Source organism: Misgurnus anguillicaudatus, chromosome 1 (genome assembly GCF_027580225.2).
Source record: "Misgurnus anguillicaudatus chromosome 1, ASM2758022v2, whole genome shotgun sequence".
NCBI lineage: Eukaryota > Metazoa > Chordata > Actinopteri > Cypriniformes > Cobitidae > Misgurnus > Misgurnus anguillicaudatus.
Window position 1 is genome coordinate 17,570,383 of NC_073337.2, and position 15,088 is coordinate 17,585,470.

Genomic DNA, 15,088 nt, shown 5'->3' on the forward strand with positions numbered 1-15,088 from the left:
ATCCAGTCGCACATGTGCGACCAGTTAATTTGACCTTTTTTTGTGATGTGACACCTGAATTTGAAACCGCACATTGTACTTTCTGCATCTATCATCTATCATATCAAGTATTTATTAGTAATACAGTGGAAATTAGTAGAAATGTGAATATTTGGTTAGCATGTTGATTTATGGTGTGTGCCCCTAAATTTTCTGGTTGTGCCCCTAAAATTTTCAGTTGGGGGCCACTTTGCTCCTAATGAAAAAAGTTAGTCTGGAGCCCTGCAAATGTCTCATCTATGTGTATTTCAACCATCAAAACAGTCTTCATGTCTGTTTGGATCTTTTCTATGCCTGTATGACAAATCACTCTTCATTGGATGATGATTGTGCTTGCTCATGTTGGAAAAAATAATTAAAATTTTTGGTCTACACTTCTGCAGTCCTTAAAAACTTTACAAAATTAGTTTTAAGTCTCTTGTAGCTCAAAGTCCAGCTTTGCATTCCCTGATGTGCTCGCGGTTCTCACACCTGTCAGGTTTGAACAATTATAGCCATTAAGGGGATTGCCATGGTTGGGCTGTGGAAAGTTTATTTACTGACTATCAGGCCATCCGATATGTTGGTGACATTTTTTCATCAGTAGAACAACAGAGAAGATATTTTGCAAAAACCCCAGGGCTCTGTCATGTATTTTGAGCTCTCAAAATGGCAGATCCATTGACTTTTATTACAAGTAATACAAGTAATCCCCATGACTCCTGATGACATATTGACATGTTGTGAAGCAAGGCGATCTGTTTTTGCAAGAAATTTTACGTTATTGACAACATCATTACGTTAACGCAGGTCAACACCCTCTAATCAAACATGGGCACGATCTTCTTGTGGTGTTTGGTGGCTGTTGCATACCAGTCTCTCAGCGCCACACCGCCATCTATAGAGTGTGAGTGTAAAGTACACTTCCTGCTCGGAAGTCTCTGTATTAACACTTAAAATGTAAAAATAAAAGAATATCCAAATATCAAAATCGAATGCCGATCCACCGAATGAATATGCGAATAATCGAACATTCTAGTCTGTTTATCATAAGGGATTTCTCGGTGCGTCATTGGTAAGATAACTATTACAAATGTGTTAAAAATAATATGTTGTTAGCAGCGATGCAACAGTTACTGACCCGATTGGCCAATTTAAATATATAAGCACAAAAATACGCGAAACAGATCTCATTACTTTACTCGAATGTTATTTGATAATTGTTGTTTGCGTGCACCTCTAAATTGCAAGCCCGATCCGCACCTCAAGGCTTCAGTTCAGACATCACGCCAGTACAAGCAAAGGATAAAGACAGCGCTAAAATGCCAACTGAGTTTGTTTTCTTGCACTTGAGCGGACACTTAACACAAAATTATCTAAAAATGCCATGATTATTTAGTGAACAGCACTGTTTAGTTCATTTGTCGTTTGTTCTATTGTATTTATTTGTGCTATTGCTTATAATTTGATTATTTTTTATTACTGGCCATCTACTTGTCTTTAACAATATTTGAAATGTTAGACTATTAGTTATTTATGAAGTTTACAACAATAACCAGGCATATTTTATTTTATGCACATTATTGTCTACCATGCTTAACCCAAAGAATATAGTGAAGAGAGTAGTCAGGAGATTATTGAGGATGACAGCATGTTTGTCTGTGCTATGAGTAGTGTGAGTACCAAGCAACATCTCCAGGTACTCCTTTATGAACCAGGCCAAAAAAAGTTATATGCACCCCTGGTAATAACACCCAGCCATACATCCTAGGCAATCATTAATAAAGTTGTTTGACAAGCCACTGTGCAAGAGGATAGTGCATTGTTTCACCTTAAGCCACATCTGACTAATAAAAGTTGCTCAACGACTGTAAGTTAGCCGTTTGGACAGTCCTGATTTCCTTTACCTTTAGGTTTGACAAGGCTCTGATAATAGGGCCACACATTTCTACCGTGGTACTGTGAACGAACCAAATTTGGGCAAGGATTTCAACCAGATAGTCGTGTGCCCTAAACGTGAGGCTGGTTTGTGTGTTTTCCTCCTTTGTCTATGGTATTGCCATAGCAACCGGTAGTAAGACCAGGAGATTTTATGGGCAGGCTTTCAAGAGTGGAGCACATGGAGAACTGACGATAGTTGGACTGCGTTCAAAGTTGTGAGTTTACATTGAGGTGTCTGAGCCTTGCGATGATGGACACACATGGCCTTTCAAAACTTGACAGTGAAAGTGCTACCTTCTATTACGTTTACATTTATGCATTTTGCAGATGTTTTTATCCAGTGTGATTTACAGTATTCAAGCTACAAATTTTCTTTATGTCTGTTCCCTGTAGCGCGAACCCATGACCTTACGTTGCTAACACAATGGTTTACCAGTTAAGCTGCAGGTCTTATTGAGTGGTGATGTGCTTAAATTATAGCCCTTCAAATAACCTTCAAGGGATTTTTGGTTACCTGATAATATAATATTTCTTTGTTTGGACGAATTGGTTTTCCATTAAAGATTAATATTTGGGCCTGAGGCTCACTTGTGAAGGTTTGTGAAACTGAACTTTAAATATAAATGTCGTCTAGTGTGCTAAATGATTCAGGAGTTTTTCAATTGACCGTTTTCTAAGCTTTCTGTAGGATTTGGAAATTAAACACATTTATAATGTAGGTTTCCTGCTACTAAACGATTGTAGTTTGGGAACTTTTGCCTATTTTTATTATAGGAAAATTGAAGGGCTGGGAGGATTGGGATGCAAATGGGTCAGGAAACCGTACAAGGGTTAAACTTGATTTACAAATAAATAATACTGTGCAAACATTTGTAACATATGTCCCACGTCACTTGAAAGAATAATGTGGGTGATCCAGATCCAGTGAGAACAGCATTGGTCACAACCATAGACAATTTACCTCTAAAAATTTGACAAAAAATTTAGATACTACTTGATTCAAGATGTTAATTCCTATTTTCTTGTTTCCAGGCCTGCATAGATGATAATGTGGACATGGTGACCTTTCTGGTGGAAAACGGGGCCTGCATCAACCAGCCCGACAATGAGGGCTGGATCCCCCTTCACGCAGCAGCCTCCTGTGGATATATGGACATTGCTGAGTAAGTGCAGTTTCCGCTCAACAGAAAATATGAATAGCATGATGTTCAGCCAAAGTATGTGATGAAACATTTGAGCGGTTGGCCATGTGTTTTGTGTCTTATTTGTGTCTTATAAGTGACTCGTTTTGATAATTCACTCTTGGTGGATCTAGCTGCCTACCTTGTTCATAGCTGCATAGTAGGGTTATGCCAATAAACATTACTATCATATCTATCAACGATAGTCAGGGATATAGCCGATAATGATACCCTTCATGGTGATAGTTGCCTGTTTGCACATGATTGTTTTGAAATAATTATTATGCTATTATTAAGGGTGTCACAATTTCGATTTTTAATCAAAATCGGTCGAAAATTAAGTCACAACCTCGAACTTTGAATTAAAAAATGAAATCGTCGATGTTGCCACGCCCCCATGTCACGTCCGGTCTGCTTGCCAAGCGGAAAAAAACACGTGTTGAGTGCTGCGAGTCAACCTCCTCTAACTTTGCTAGCTACAGCCAGTTAAAGATAGCATTGCAGATGCAGGAGACACCACGCAAGCTGCTCTTTACATGGGAAACAAAAAACAGCAAGCGCCTACCGCCTTCACCTGATCTCAGAGCTCTCGCGCGTACACAGCAGAACGGTGTCTGTGCGCGTTTTTAAGGTGCAAAGTACTGACAGGAGTGTTTATTTGACAGGAAATTTCGTTTTATCAAGTATGTGTGTGTACCATATTTTTCCACTGGCAGCACGACTAACATGGCAAGACATCTTCGGGTTCAAGGTCAGATATTATATTTCATAAAAGTCTCGTCTAAAAATGGCATAGCAACCTGTTCTTTAAAAGAAAAAGTAAAAACTGAGAATCGAATCGAACTGTGACCTTAGAATCGAAAATGTAATCGAATCCAGGATTTGGAGAATCGCGACACCCCTAGCTATTATTATTATTATAGTTTCACATTAACATTCCAGCATAACCTGCGCTTGAGACACCAACATGCATTGCGTTACTCAAATGTCTCGGTGGACTACAGTAGGCTTCTCCTAGGTTAGTGATATCACAAACCCCCAAATATAAATAAACTCTGCCCCCAGGAGCATGCAACAAAAAGGGGTAAGCCATGTCGGGCTTTTTTATGATTTTTATGTGGCAAGGATGTAAACGAAAGGTTTTCTTTATCCATTCAATGTTTTTTTTTACTTATTTACCCCTTACATGTTTGCCACTAAAATAACGTTATGGTTTCTGTCTTAATGGCAATAAGATTAGGAAAGACTTTTGCCACATTTGTGCCTGATACGTTGATCTTGTCTTTAAGAGGCTGTTTCACTTGGCATTAACATGCGTTTTCATCGATCGGATCACAAGTGGACTACGTTAATGCCAGGTGTAAAAGGTGTTCAAAATGTTTTGAGCGTGTCCACTTTCGATCACATTCAGAGGTAGTCGAAAACCCTTTCGATCAGATTGTTTTTGTTGTGTAAATGCACATGTGGTTGAACTGTTCGAACAGCCACACGCGACCGCCTTCTCTCCGCCCATTTATCTAATCTGAGGTACTGAACACAATGTTTTGTGTCTTTTCTGACTTCTGACACAACACACGGTGAACAGCGCTATTTTTAGCCTTTCATTGATAAAACTAAAGCGGATGATTTTCACAGTTTCATTTTGCAAGCGTGTGAAAGTTGTGCGATCCTATTTCATCAATTGCGCTGAAAAATCTGAGAAAGCTCTAGCATATACATGTACAAAACGCTGTGCAGCGCATGTTTACTTACTACACAAGCAGCGGACTCCGACATAATATTAGTTTGCGTCCATATAAACTCGTCATTACTCCCGCTCGCGTTTAAATGACAGCGAAGAGACTCGCCCACAGTCTCAACAGACCACCCCCTCACAGTATTCAGGACAGAAGCGGTCGAAAGTGGACAAAAGAGACGGATTTAAATACCAGGTGTAAACGTGATGTGTTTCTCTCGTCCACTTGTGATCCGATCGATGAAAACACTTCTTAATGCCAAGTGTAAACAGCCCCTAAAATATTGTCAACATATCTCTCCCCTTAGTGCAACAAGTGACCTTCAGTCATCTTTATAATAACAACGTGCTATTTGCTTTGAATTTTATGCAATATTATGTGAATGTTTGCAGTTCTATCCAAAGTGTGTTGGTTTTTAAATCTAACACGTAAGCATTAAGGATAGAAAGGGCATTGTGTTTTGATCCTGCCAAGGTCATTGTTAAAATGTCCTTCAGACATGAGTCCGCCACCCCTTCAGAATTCAAGAATGTACTCTGTGACATGGTTTCAAACTGTTAACCAATAACAGAAGTTAAGGACCACTTCACAGAACTTATTTTTTTTAGAAATAACAACTCTTGATTTTTGGTAAAGGAGATTCATTAGCTTCACCTTTCAAAACTCAATTGTGGTGTAAGCAATTTTCAGTCCATTTCTGAGTGATTGTTTTAATTCCACATGGTGACCTCTTGTCATGTATTTGCAGGTATCTTATCAGTCAAGGTGCAAATGTCGGTGTAGTAAACAGCGAGGGAGAAACGCCATTGGATATCGCAGAGGAGGAAGCTATGGAGGAGCTTCTGAAAAACGAGATCAACCGGCAAGGTAAATGACTTTAAACTTCATCTTTCATGACAAACACCTGATTTGGCAAGGGTGTGCAAGACTTGATGTCATGTCCACGTCATGCTATAGCTGAGCTCATGCTTTTTGACATACCATTCAATACGCTGAGTCAGAGTTTAAAATGGTTTGACTCACTAGGATGGTCAGGGCTGATGTGCGCTACATGCTTCCCAGCTGCCCTCGAGTCATATTCGGAAGTCCTGGCAGGACTCCAAGCGGGTGCACTGACTCAAAACTATTATTAGAGACACGCTCAACCAGTAACACCGCAAATGTCCTTTCTTCACTGTATACCCTAAACCTGCCCATTGAACCGGCTAAGTACTTTATGTCCGAGGTATGTCGCGTGTACAAAGATTTTGGGAGTCAACTGAGTAACACAGTATGAACTGCTATAGTGAGGATCCTTATGTAATACAGAAACATGATCTAATTAAACTGGTGCCCATTGTTATGATCCCAAACTGGATGGAAGTGGTCTTCTATTTTTGGTCTGTTATTCTTGAATGAATCCCTGCTGGTAGTGATATTCCATGTTCAGACATGTGCATCAGCCTGAGGCGGCATACAGCTTCTTGGTTCACCTGGATGTACGAGCAAACAGAGACTTCGTATTGGCTCAGGGAAGGGAGTCTGGTGATGGAAATCATCTTAAATCTATAAACTGGATTTTTCGTCTCAGTTGAACATGTTCCAAGACAATGGTTCTTGATGGTTGCTGAAATGCTTGCATTTGCAGTGTCAACAGCCCTTAAATAATATTTTATTATTTTGACAGTCACACTTAAAAAACTATAATTAATTGGCCAATATTTTACATTTTTTGACCTATAACATTGCTGTTCATTCATTGTAAGTGAAAGGTCCCACAAAGCTAGCAGCTTTGGATAATGGATAAGCAATGATAATCCATAATCCAATAGCTCAATTGGTAGAGCATTGCATTAGCAGTTTAAAAGGTCATGAATTTGATCCTCAGGGAACGCACAAACTGATCAAATGTATAGCTTTTAATGCACTGAAAGTTAATATAAATGTATGAGGAGTTCAGATGCAAAACCCTCTAAAATGTTTCGAACGTGTTTTCTTTGTAAATGAGCATTTTTTATCAGGCTCTTATGTTTAGATTTGGTAATTTCACTTTAACTTCAATGAAAAGGTTATTAGTCAGCAAACTATGTATAAGATTATGGGGGTCCCCTAGCTAAGCCCTCCCCCCAATTATAGGTTTGCAGTGATTTCACTAAGTAAGATGTGATCCTGGATGAACATTTTTTGTTGATCTTGGGTCAACATTTTAATCAAAGAAACCCCAAATTACCTTTAACTCAAACCATAACCATTTTTAACTTTCAAATTAGTGTGAAATAATAGTTTGAGAAGAACCCAATCCTAAATCGAACAATCTGTCAGTTCCTCCAGAAAACAGTGTGAGGCGCACTTGTTTACATTTATTTCCGAAAAAAGACTTTAAGATTAGTTTAGTGGGAAATTGGGACAAAAAATGGACAGTATTGCTTTGTGGCAGTGCAGCATGAGAAATTTAAAGTCATGTAATATTTTTAATTTGAATAAAATCCAGGGAATCCCCATAATTGATATTTATATAGGGGATCCCTCAATGCTCGCAGGAGGTCCAGGACCACCGCAGCCCCCCTAAATTTGAACACTGTTAATCTGTGTTAACTTTAAAATGCCAGTTCATTTGTATTCAACAAATTTGACTCTTTCGCTGCAAAACCCTCTAAGGCCCTGGCCCAAATAGGACACTCCGGACCTCCTCAGAGTCCACACTTTGTTGAAATTGTGTAGTGCAGATTTTAGGGACCCTTGACGTGAGTCGTATTTTGGGACAATCTTGAGTGTCACGCCGGAAATAGAAAGAGAAGTTGCCCATCTGTGTGCCCATCCCTTCTTTCTCAAGGTCTTCTGGGTTGGTAAAGTGCGCAAAACCTGCTGCATCAAGGGTGCTGAGGGGGTGCTGATGAGCACACTTCGGAGTGTAAAAATTACAGATAGGACACCCTATGGACTCGTAGACTAAGCGAGCATGTGCAATTTAAGGCCACGAGACCGAAAGTACACATGAAGTGTGCCATTTGGGACAGGACCACAGTGCATGCACATTTTTTTGACACCTCATTTTCTAAAATGATAATGAACAGTTGCAGAATTACTAAAGATGCAACTAGAAACATTGCAGATGATGAAAGTCAGAATGTAAAATGGAGAAACCGAACCATACATTAGAGGGCGTTGTGATCCATGTCGCTACCACATTTGGGTCGTATTCAGATCCAAGCACTCACAAGGGACCCAAGTTTGAATGTGATCCACTGCCGTTATGCATGCCATCATTCATCCAATTCATCTTCCATGCACCTAGAGGACTTTGCAAATAAATCAACTTGACGTTTAGCAGATTCTGCCAACAAACATTTCTCAATGGCTTGATGCTGGGATTAAGCACATTACAAGAAAGGTATTTGATGAATGTATAATATGCGCAAAGAGCATTTGGTTAAAATCATTATCTCATTTTTGACAGAGGTGGGGTTTAAGGACTGAGCGCCTCAAATGTAATACATATTTTTACCGAAACAACATAGGGATCATTGGAAAAACCCGTATTTGTCAAGCAGATAGTGTTTAAACCACCTTGTCTAAATCATAAGCCTCTATTAGGTGTGTCTTTGTGGTTTTGGCCAGCTGTAGACTCACAGTAGCTGCAGAAACATGAGCCGAGTCTTGGTATGTGGAAAGAAGTTGTCAAGAGCTTGGAGAGTAAAGTCTGACATAGCATTGCGGTCAGAGCCCATCCTTTATCACTCCTTCGCTCCTAACCGTTTAATATACAGCACCAATTTGTTGATAGTTGCTATGACCTGCTATTTGTTAGCATGTCATATTTGTTTAAAGCAATTCTGCTCACCCATGGGAGTCCAACTGATGGCAGCTGCAAGCTTTCATCTGAGCTTTGTTGGACACGCTTTGCAGAAAAGGTGTCAGCAGGCGTAATAGATAGATAGACCTCCCCGCAGTCCTGCGACATGCAATGCAAGCTGCCTGCACGGATTTGAGATATATGAAGTCACAAGGCTAGTGAACACTAATGTTTGAACAGCTGAATTGGATCAGGCACTTGTATCTGATCAAGAAGGCTTCTTCTTTGGTGGTCAAATTTGATCTTTCAAAGCTGCATTATAGCAGGAACAAAGCTCACGTATTGCAATGTAAAACACGACTCTATTCTCAACTTGGCATTACATAACGATGAGTGTTATGTAATTCCCTTTGCTTCTTCTGATGTGACCCAGTCACAAGGTTAAACATCTTAAGCAGAGATCCTCCATACCTTCTCAGCAGGGTCATTACTCCAACCATTATATTCTACAAAATCAGGTGGTCAAGGCACCCAATCAGGAACAGTCCAGGAACAGATTTTTTTTAATAAAGTGGATTAATTCTCAAAGTCCTTAAATTAAAGAACCTCTTCTCTTGGATTTACACAGACAAGTGTTTTAGGTGTAAACTCGAGCTGTGTTGCTGCCAGCCAAAGCACTCGGCTGTTGTTTGGGGCTCTTGTGGAGGTCAATTCTCTGGCTTTTTATAGAGCCAGCATATTCTGCAGGCACTCAGAGAGCACTTTTGTTCTGTCTGCTTGTCTTGTAACACTGCCTTTCAGATTGGGGGAAAAAAGAGCCATTATGTTCGTCAGCTGTCTGTTACGAAATGCACTCTAACGTATTAAGACGACAAAGCAAAGCTGGCCGTGGTGAATAAGCAGAACTGTTGGTGACATCTCTACTCGCTAACTATTTTAAGTATTCGTCATCCTTAAAGCCACTAGATTGGCTAGGCGTCCAACCTTTTCTCCTGTTTTAAAGCTGAATGGTGGTGTACTGTTGACTGCAGCTAAATAAAAATCAATTGATGCTTGAATTGATGCAGTAAGTCACAGACATTGGCAGCTGAGACACTCTCTAAGAGGTTGTGAACACCAAACTTTTAAACGCGGCTGAAAACGTCTGCAGGATGCCGAATGCCAGCTGTTTTTAGTGCTTTGGTAGCTCTGATACTTCAGCTGTGAGCCGGTTGGTTGCTGTTGTAATGTCCTGCCCCTCCTCCACTGTGATTGGACGGCCGTGTGAGAACTGACATTGACGAGCGGAGCTTTTCACCCAAAGTTTAATATTTTTCAATAGAGCGCCGGTTTTAAGCGTGGAAGAAAACCGCTAGCTGCTGGCTTTTTTAAAAAACGCAGAGCTTCCATTGGAAACAACTGAAAACATGCGCCGGCCGCGGGCGTAAAAGCTTTGGTGTGCACGCCCCCTCTAGCTGCATTCACACAGACAGAATCCTGCTTGATAGGGCGGTGGATCCTGTGAGCTTCATCGTCTGCATTGTCATTGGCAGTCACTTTTTCGTAGAAATCGACAACTCTCAATGGAAATTAGTACGATTTGGTTGCTGCAAATTGCTCGTGTTGTCAAGGTGGATGTCACGGTTTCAAACAAAATACAGAAATTGTAAAGATTGAAATCGATTAGGGCTGCAAAAAGATTAATCGCGACTAATCGCTTACAAAATAAAATTTTTTGTTTACATCAAGTGTGTGTGTAGGGCTGTCACAATGATTAAATAATCGTCTCACCGTGATTGTTTGACCTCATCGCAATGATTTCAGATCACCGCAATGATTGCACATCTTTCTAAAAAACACAAGGGGGAGCTGCAGCACCTGTATAAACGAGACCGTATCAGATTACTTTTAAATGTGTATTAATATGTACTACCAGGTAAATCTTGCAAAATATTTAATTTAAAGGAACAGCATGTAAGAAATTTATATCAATGAATCATAAAATGGCGCTGATATGATAGACATTAAGAAGTTATTTTCTTTTCAAATACTTATCACTGACAACAGTGGTCTGGCCAGGATATTGTCATTATAAAAGTGGAGTTGCAGCCCTCAACTGATGTTTATGTTGTCATTTTGTGTATTGGCCACCAGTTGTGTGATTGCAATACCAGTTTTAGCCACAAGTTTTGTGATTGCAGTACCAGTTTTGGCCACAATTGTCACAATTTATTAGACAATTAACTGTCAGCCAAATTTCATAATCGTGACAGCCCTATATGTGTGTACTTTGTATAATAATTATGTATATATAAATACACAGCCATGCATGTATAATATAAAAAACTATATATTTATATATCAAGTATCTACATTTATATTTAATTACATCATATATAAATATAAAAATGTATATACACATGTAAATATTTTCTTAAATGTATACGTGTGTGTGTGTATATGTGTATGGTGGAAGTACAGTTCTGTCTTGAAATTATCACATTTACATTAGCTCTGTCTAATGTACTGCTGGCTTGCTTTCAGCTGTCTTATCAAATTCAGGTCTCTCTTTTAGCAAAACTGATCAGGATCTGTGACTTTGTTCACTTTACAGTCCACTTTCCCCGCAGCGGCACCTGCAAGCTAAGCTATATCTAAATAAGAGACTAATGCACTTCAAGTTTTTACTTGACTGATTTCATTTAAATTCATTATTCTGACTAAATTTAAAGTGGCCTTTGTTTTTATTTATGTTCGAAGAGAAGTCTTTCTATTAATATCTAATGATACTTGTTATTTATATTCTGTTACCTTAAATCTACATAAATCTTTATTATATTGTTTATTTACTTTGATAATTAAAAAAGATTTACAGTTAATAACACCAGTTAGGTAGTTTTAACATTGTTTTTTGCGTTGTTTTAAGCATTGATGGTGTCTTTGTTTGATAGTTATTTGTAAACACTAATGTGTTTCTATTCAGTAGAGATGATTACTAAGCATTGTGAAACTTACTTCAAAGTTATATACTTTAAGGCATTCATTGTTGTTTCCTGTCCCAGCCTAATGCTGTCAGGTCTGTACATGCCCGAGCACAAGGGTATATAAACTAGAGGCACAGTGACCCATTTGGCAGCCCTCCAGTATAGAGTGCTTTACTTGAGAACAATAAAATAAATCGAAGTATGCGCACAATTTTATTTGTAAGTTATAAAGGTTACATTCTCCTCATCATTCATCTGCTGTCAAGTTAACCAATTGTTTTTTATATTAAAGTGCACATATTTCTTTGCTGCAAAACAATGTTATTTTGTTTATTTTGGTATAATACAGTGTGTTTGTGTGGTTTATGGTAAAAACACATTATTTTCCACATACCGTACATTTTTGTAGCTCCAGATATCATGCCTTCTTCAAACAATTTGATTTTGAACAAAACTCAGTGATCTGAAAAGCGCCGTGTCCCTAATTTTCCTACAGTACCTAGTACCTTATGCTTTTTTTGAGTACCACCTAAGGTTTCAAACAAGCCGCATCAATACAAAAACGCAGATTAATGATTGGTCAAAGTGAATCATCACTTCCATCGTCATTGCTAAATGCCAGATTAGCTTCTCCTCATGCGCCGTCGAACAAACCAAGTGGTGTCATCATCTGTGCTTTGTTGTACAAGTTTCCCTTTTAACGATGGAAAAACATCCATGTGGCGAAAATCAAGAACATCACTCCATCGATATGCTACATTGCTCCTGCATTAAGCGTTTGTTTGTAGCTTTTACGATGATGTCATTGTAGTAGAAACAGTGCAAATGTAGCAAAAATTCTATAACCCCACCCACTCTTAAGTGGCACTAAACTGCAAAGGAAGAGCAAACCTGGCTAAAGTAAAGCGCGCTGAGCCGTGTGGTGAGCCGACTAGTTATCAACACTTCAAATTCGAAACATTTTATCAGTGGCCTTAGAAACTGTTTTTTTTAACAACTTATCAATATAGCTTATTCTTAATTTACTGGTGTCATGCGATATAAGTTGTTACATTGTTTATTGGTGGCTTTATAAATGTATCAATTTGGGCAAGTTAAGAATGCCCACTAATCCTGCCCCTCCCTTCATCTTTCTCTAGGCTTGGATATCGAGGCGGCCAGGAAAGAGGAGGAGCGGATCATGCTAGGGGATGCGCGACAGTGGCTTAACAGCGGCCAGATCAATGACGTCCGGCACGCCAAGTCTGGGGGAACCGCACTACACGTCGCCGCAGCCAAGGGATACTCGGAGGTTTTAAAGTAAGTTCCCTTTCTGTTTGAATTACGTTAGACTTCTGTATTAGACTCCACAAGGGATTACTTTGCTCTCCAATGAATGTACGTGTATTTAATGTTGTTGTTGTGCCAGTAAGAGAGATTTGTAGCTGGTGACATCACATCAAATTGAACTTTGTAATGAGTATTGCTTTGTTTCATCCATCTCATATGTTCACTTATACTGTTGTTGAATTGTATCTTGAGGTGATGCAGGGTGAGACTGTGTAACCCGTTTAACTCTTTCTTTATTAAAGTAGATTATCATGAGCTGTTGAACAAACACAACTGATGATGGGGTGGAAGGACTTAGACAGTCTAGTTGTTTACGTTGCTTTCGTCAGAGGCTTTCAAAGTTGATTGACTATGACAATTGCCACCACACCAAGACAACGATTTCTTATGTGGATTTTCAGTAGAAATATATATATATACACATGTAATGCAATGGGTAACATGTATTTTTAGTGTATTTAGCAAATGCGATGAACTTCAAGAATATTTGCAGGCATTTGGCAATTGAGGCCCAGCTTAGATTGCGGCACTAAAATCCAAGAAATAAAGCTTTGCCTAATCTCATCATGCTATTTCTGTCTGTCTGACTGGTTGCAGGCTTTTAATTCAAGCAAAGTATGATGTAAATATTAAAGACTTTGATGGCTGGACACCGCTCCATGCTGCTGCACACTGGGGCAAAGAAGAGGCCTGTCGGATACTGGTAGAGAACCTGTGCGATATGGATAGCCTCAATAAAGTGGTATGGGTTTATTGTTACCTCTTTATATAATTTTACAGGCTAAAATGCAACCAAAAATGTATCGGGATTGAGTCGAATGCTGACAACGTTGTTGTTTTTTTCCATCTCAGGGTCAGACAGCATTTGATGTTGCTGATGAAGATATCTTAGGCTATTTGGAAGAGCTCCAAAAGAAGCAAAATCTGGTAATCTCTTACTTTTAAAGGATTTTTAGCACTATTTAAACTTTGTTGTGAAGCCTAAAGCTGTCTGTCAGGTGTGAATTGATAAATGTTCTGCTTTTTCAGCTTCTGAGTGAGAAGAAGGATGTTAAAAAGTCTCCTTTAATAGAAACTACCACAACTGGGGACAATAATCAATCTGTGAAACCACTGAAGAGTAAATGGCCGCTGGTTTCTGGAGCAAAACCATTTTACTGCAATTGATTTATGATGTTGACACACCTCTACTAAATCTTGATCTCTACACACCTCTACTAAAATCTTAAAAGGATAGTTCAACCAATATTTTTTTAGGAAGCTATTTGTAAACAAGCAGGAAGCAGGGGCACCATTGACTTATATAGTAGAAAAGAAAAATACTATGGAAGTCAATGGTGCTCAAAAACAGTTAAGTTACAAATATTAGTCAACAATCTTCCTGTGTGTTCAGCAAACCAAAAAAAGGTTACACAGGTTTGTAACAACATGAGGGTGAGTAAATGATGACAGTAGATTTTCTTTTTTGGGGTGAACTATACCTTTAAGGCATTTTCATATCAAATTTGATGCAATTTAAATTACCCAGAAACAAAACAGAATAGCTTTAATTTAAACCGTTAATTGTGCATTTTTGTTTTTCTGTACAAAATATTAAGAAATTAGTTTTGTCTTAATGTTTTTGGAACATTGAACATAAAAATATCAGTCTTGCCTCTAAAAGTAAGGGGGGAAATGTGTTAATTTTTTGGGCCATTACAATATAAAAAGTCTGGTACTTTTTTGAATATTAATATAATACAGATAATTGCCACACAATATTTTGAATTTAAAAGACATTTCTGTATTTTTATTGTGCCAAAAATTCATGTTCGCAAACAAGCCTCTACATACAACCTTAAAATACAATGTCCACAAGGAGTGCCTAATCGTTGTGTGCCTTTGTGCTTCAGTAAAGAAACGCTTCTCCTGGAGCAAGAGAAAACCGCTCCACGAATCGAGACTCTCGAGGGGGAGAAGGTAGATGAAGAAGAAGGAGAGGGGAAAAAGGATGAGTCCAGCTGCTCCAGCGAGGAAGAGGAGGAGGAAGACTCAGAGTCAGAAAACGAAGCAGGTGTGTAGCTGATCTGAAGCAAACCATACACAACGCGTGTACATATAGATTCTACAAAAGAAGAAATTAGTATAATAAAGTGATATTTTATCTTA

The 15,088-nt window shown here is 38.8% G+C and overlaps 1 protein-coding gene across 12 annotated transcripts in view; it reads left to right on the forward strand.

Moving 5' to 3' along the window:
• ppp1r12a (protein phosphatase 1, regulatory subunit 12A) overlaps positions 1 to 15,088 on the forward strand; it is a 77,762-nt gene that overhangs the window by 32,544 nt on the left and 30,130 nt on the right. For all 12 annotated transcript variants that reach the window (XM_073867429.1, XM_073867457.1, XM_073867459.1 and 9 more), the window contains exons 2-8: positions 2,992 to 3,122; positions 5,625 to 5,743; positions 12,751 to 12,910; positions 13,538 to 13,682; positions 13,793 to 13,867; positions 13,970 to 14,059; positions 14,831 to 14,993. In XM_073867429.1, the coding sequence (XP_073723530.1) occupies positions 2,992 to 3,122; positions 5,625 to 5,743; positions 12,751 to 12,910; positions 13,538 to 13,682; positions 13,793 to 13,867; positions 13,970 to 14,059; positions 14,831 to 14,993 (883 nt within the window). The remainder of the gene's footprint in view (positions 1 to 2,991; positions 3,123 to 5,624; positions 5,744 to 12,750; positions 12,911 to 13,537; positions 13,683 to 13,792; positions 13,868 to 13,969; positions 14,060 to 14,830; positions 14,994 to 15,088) is intronic.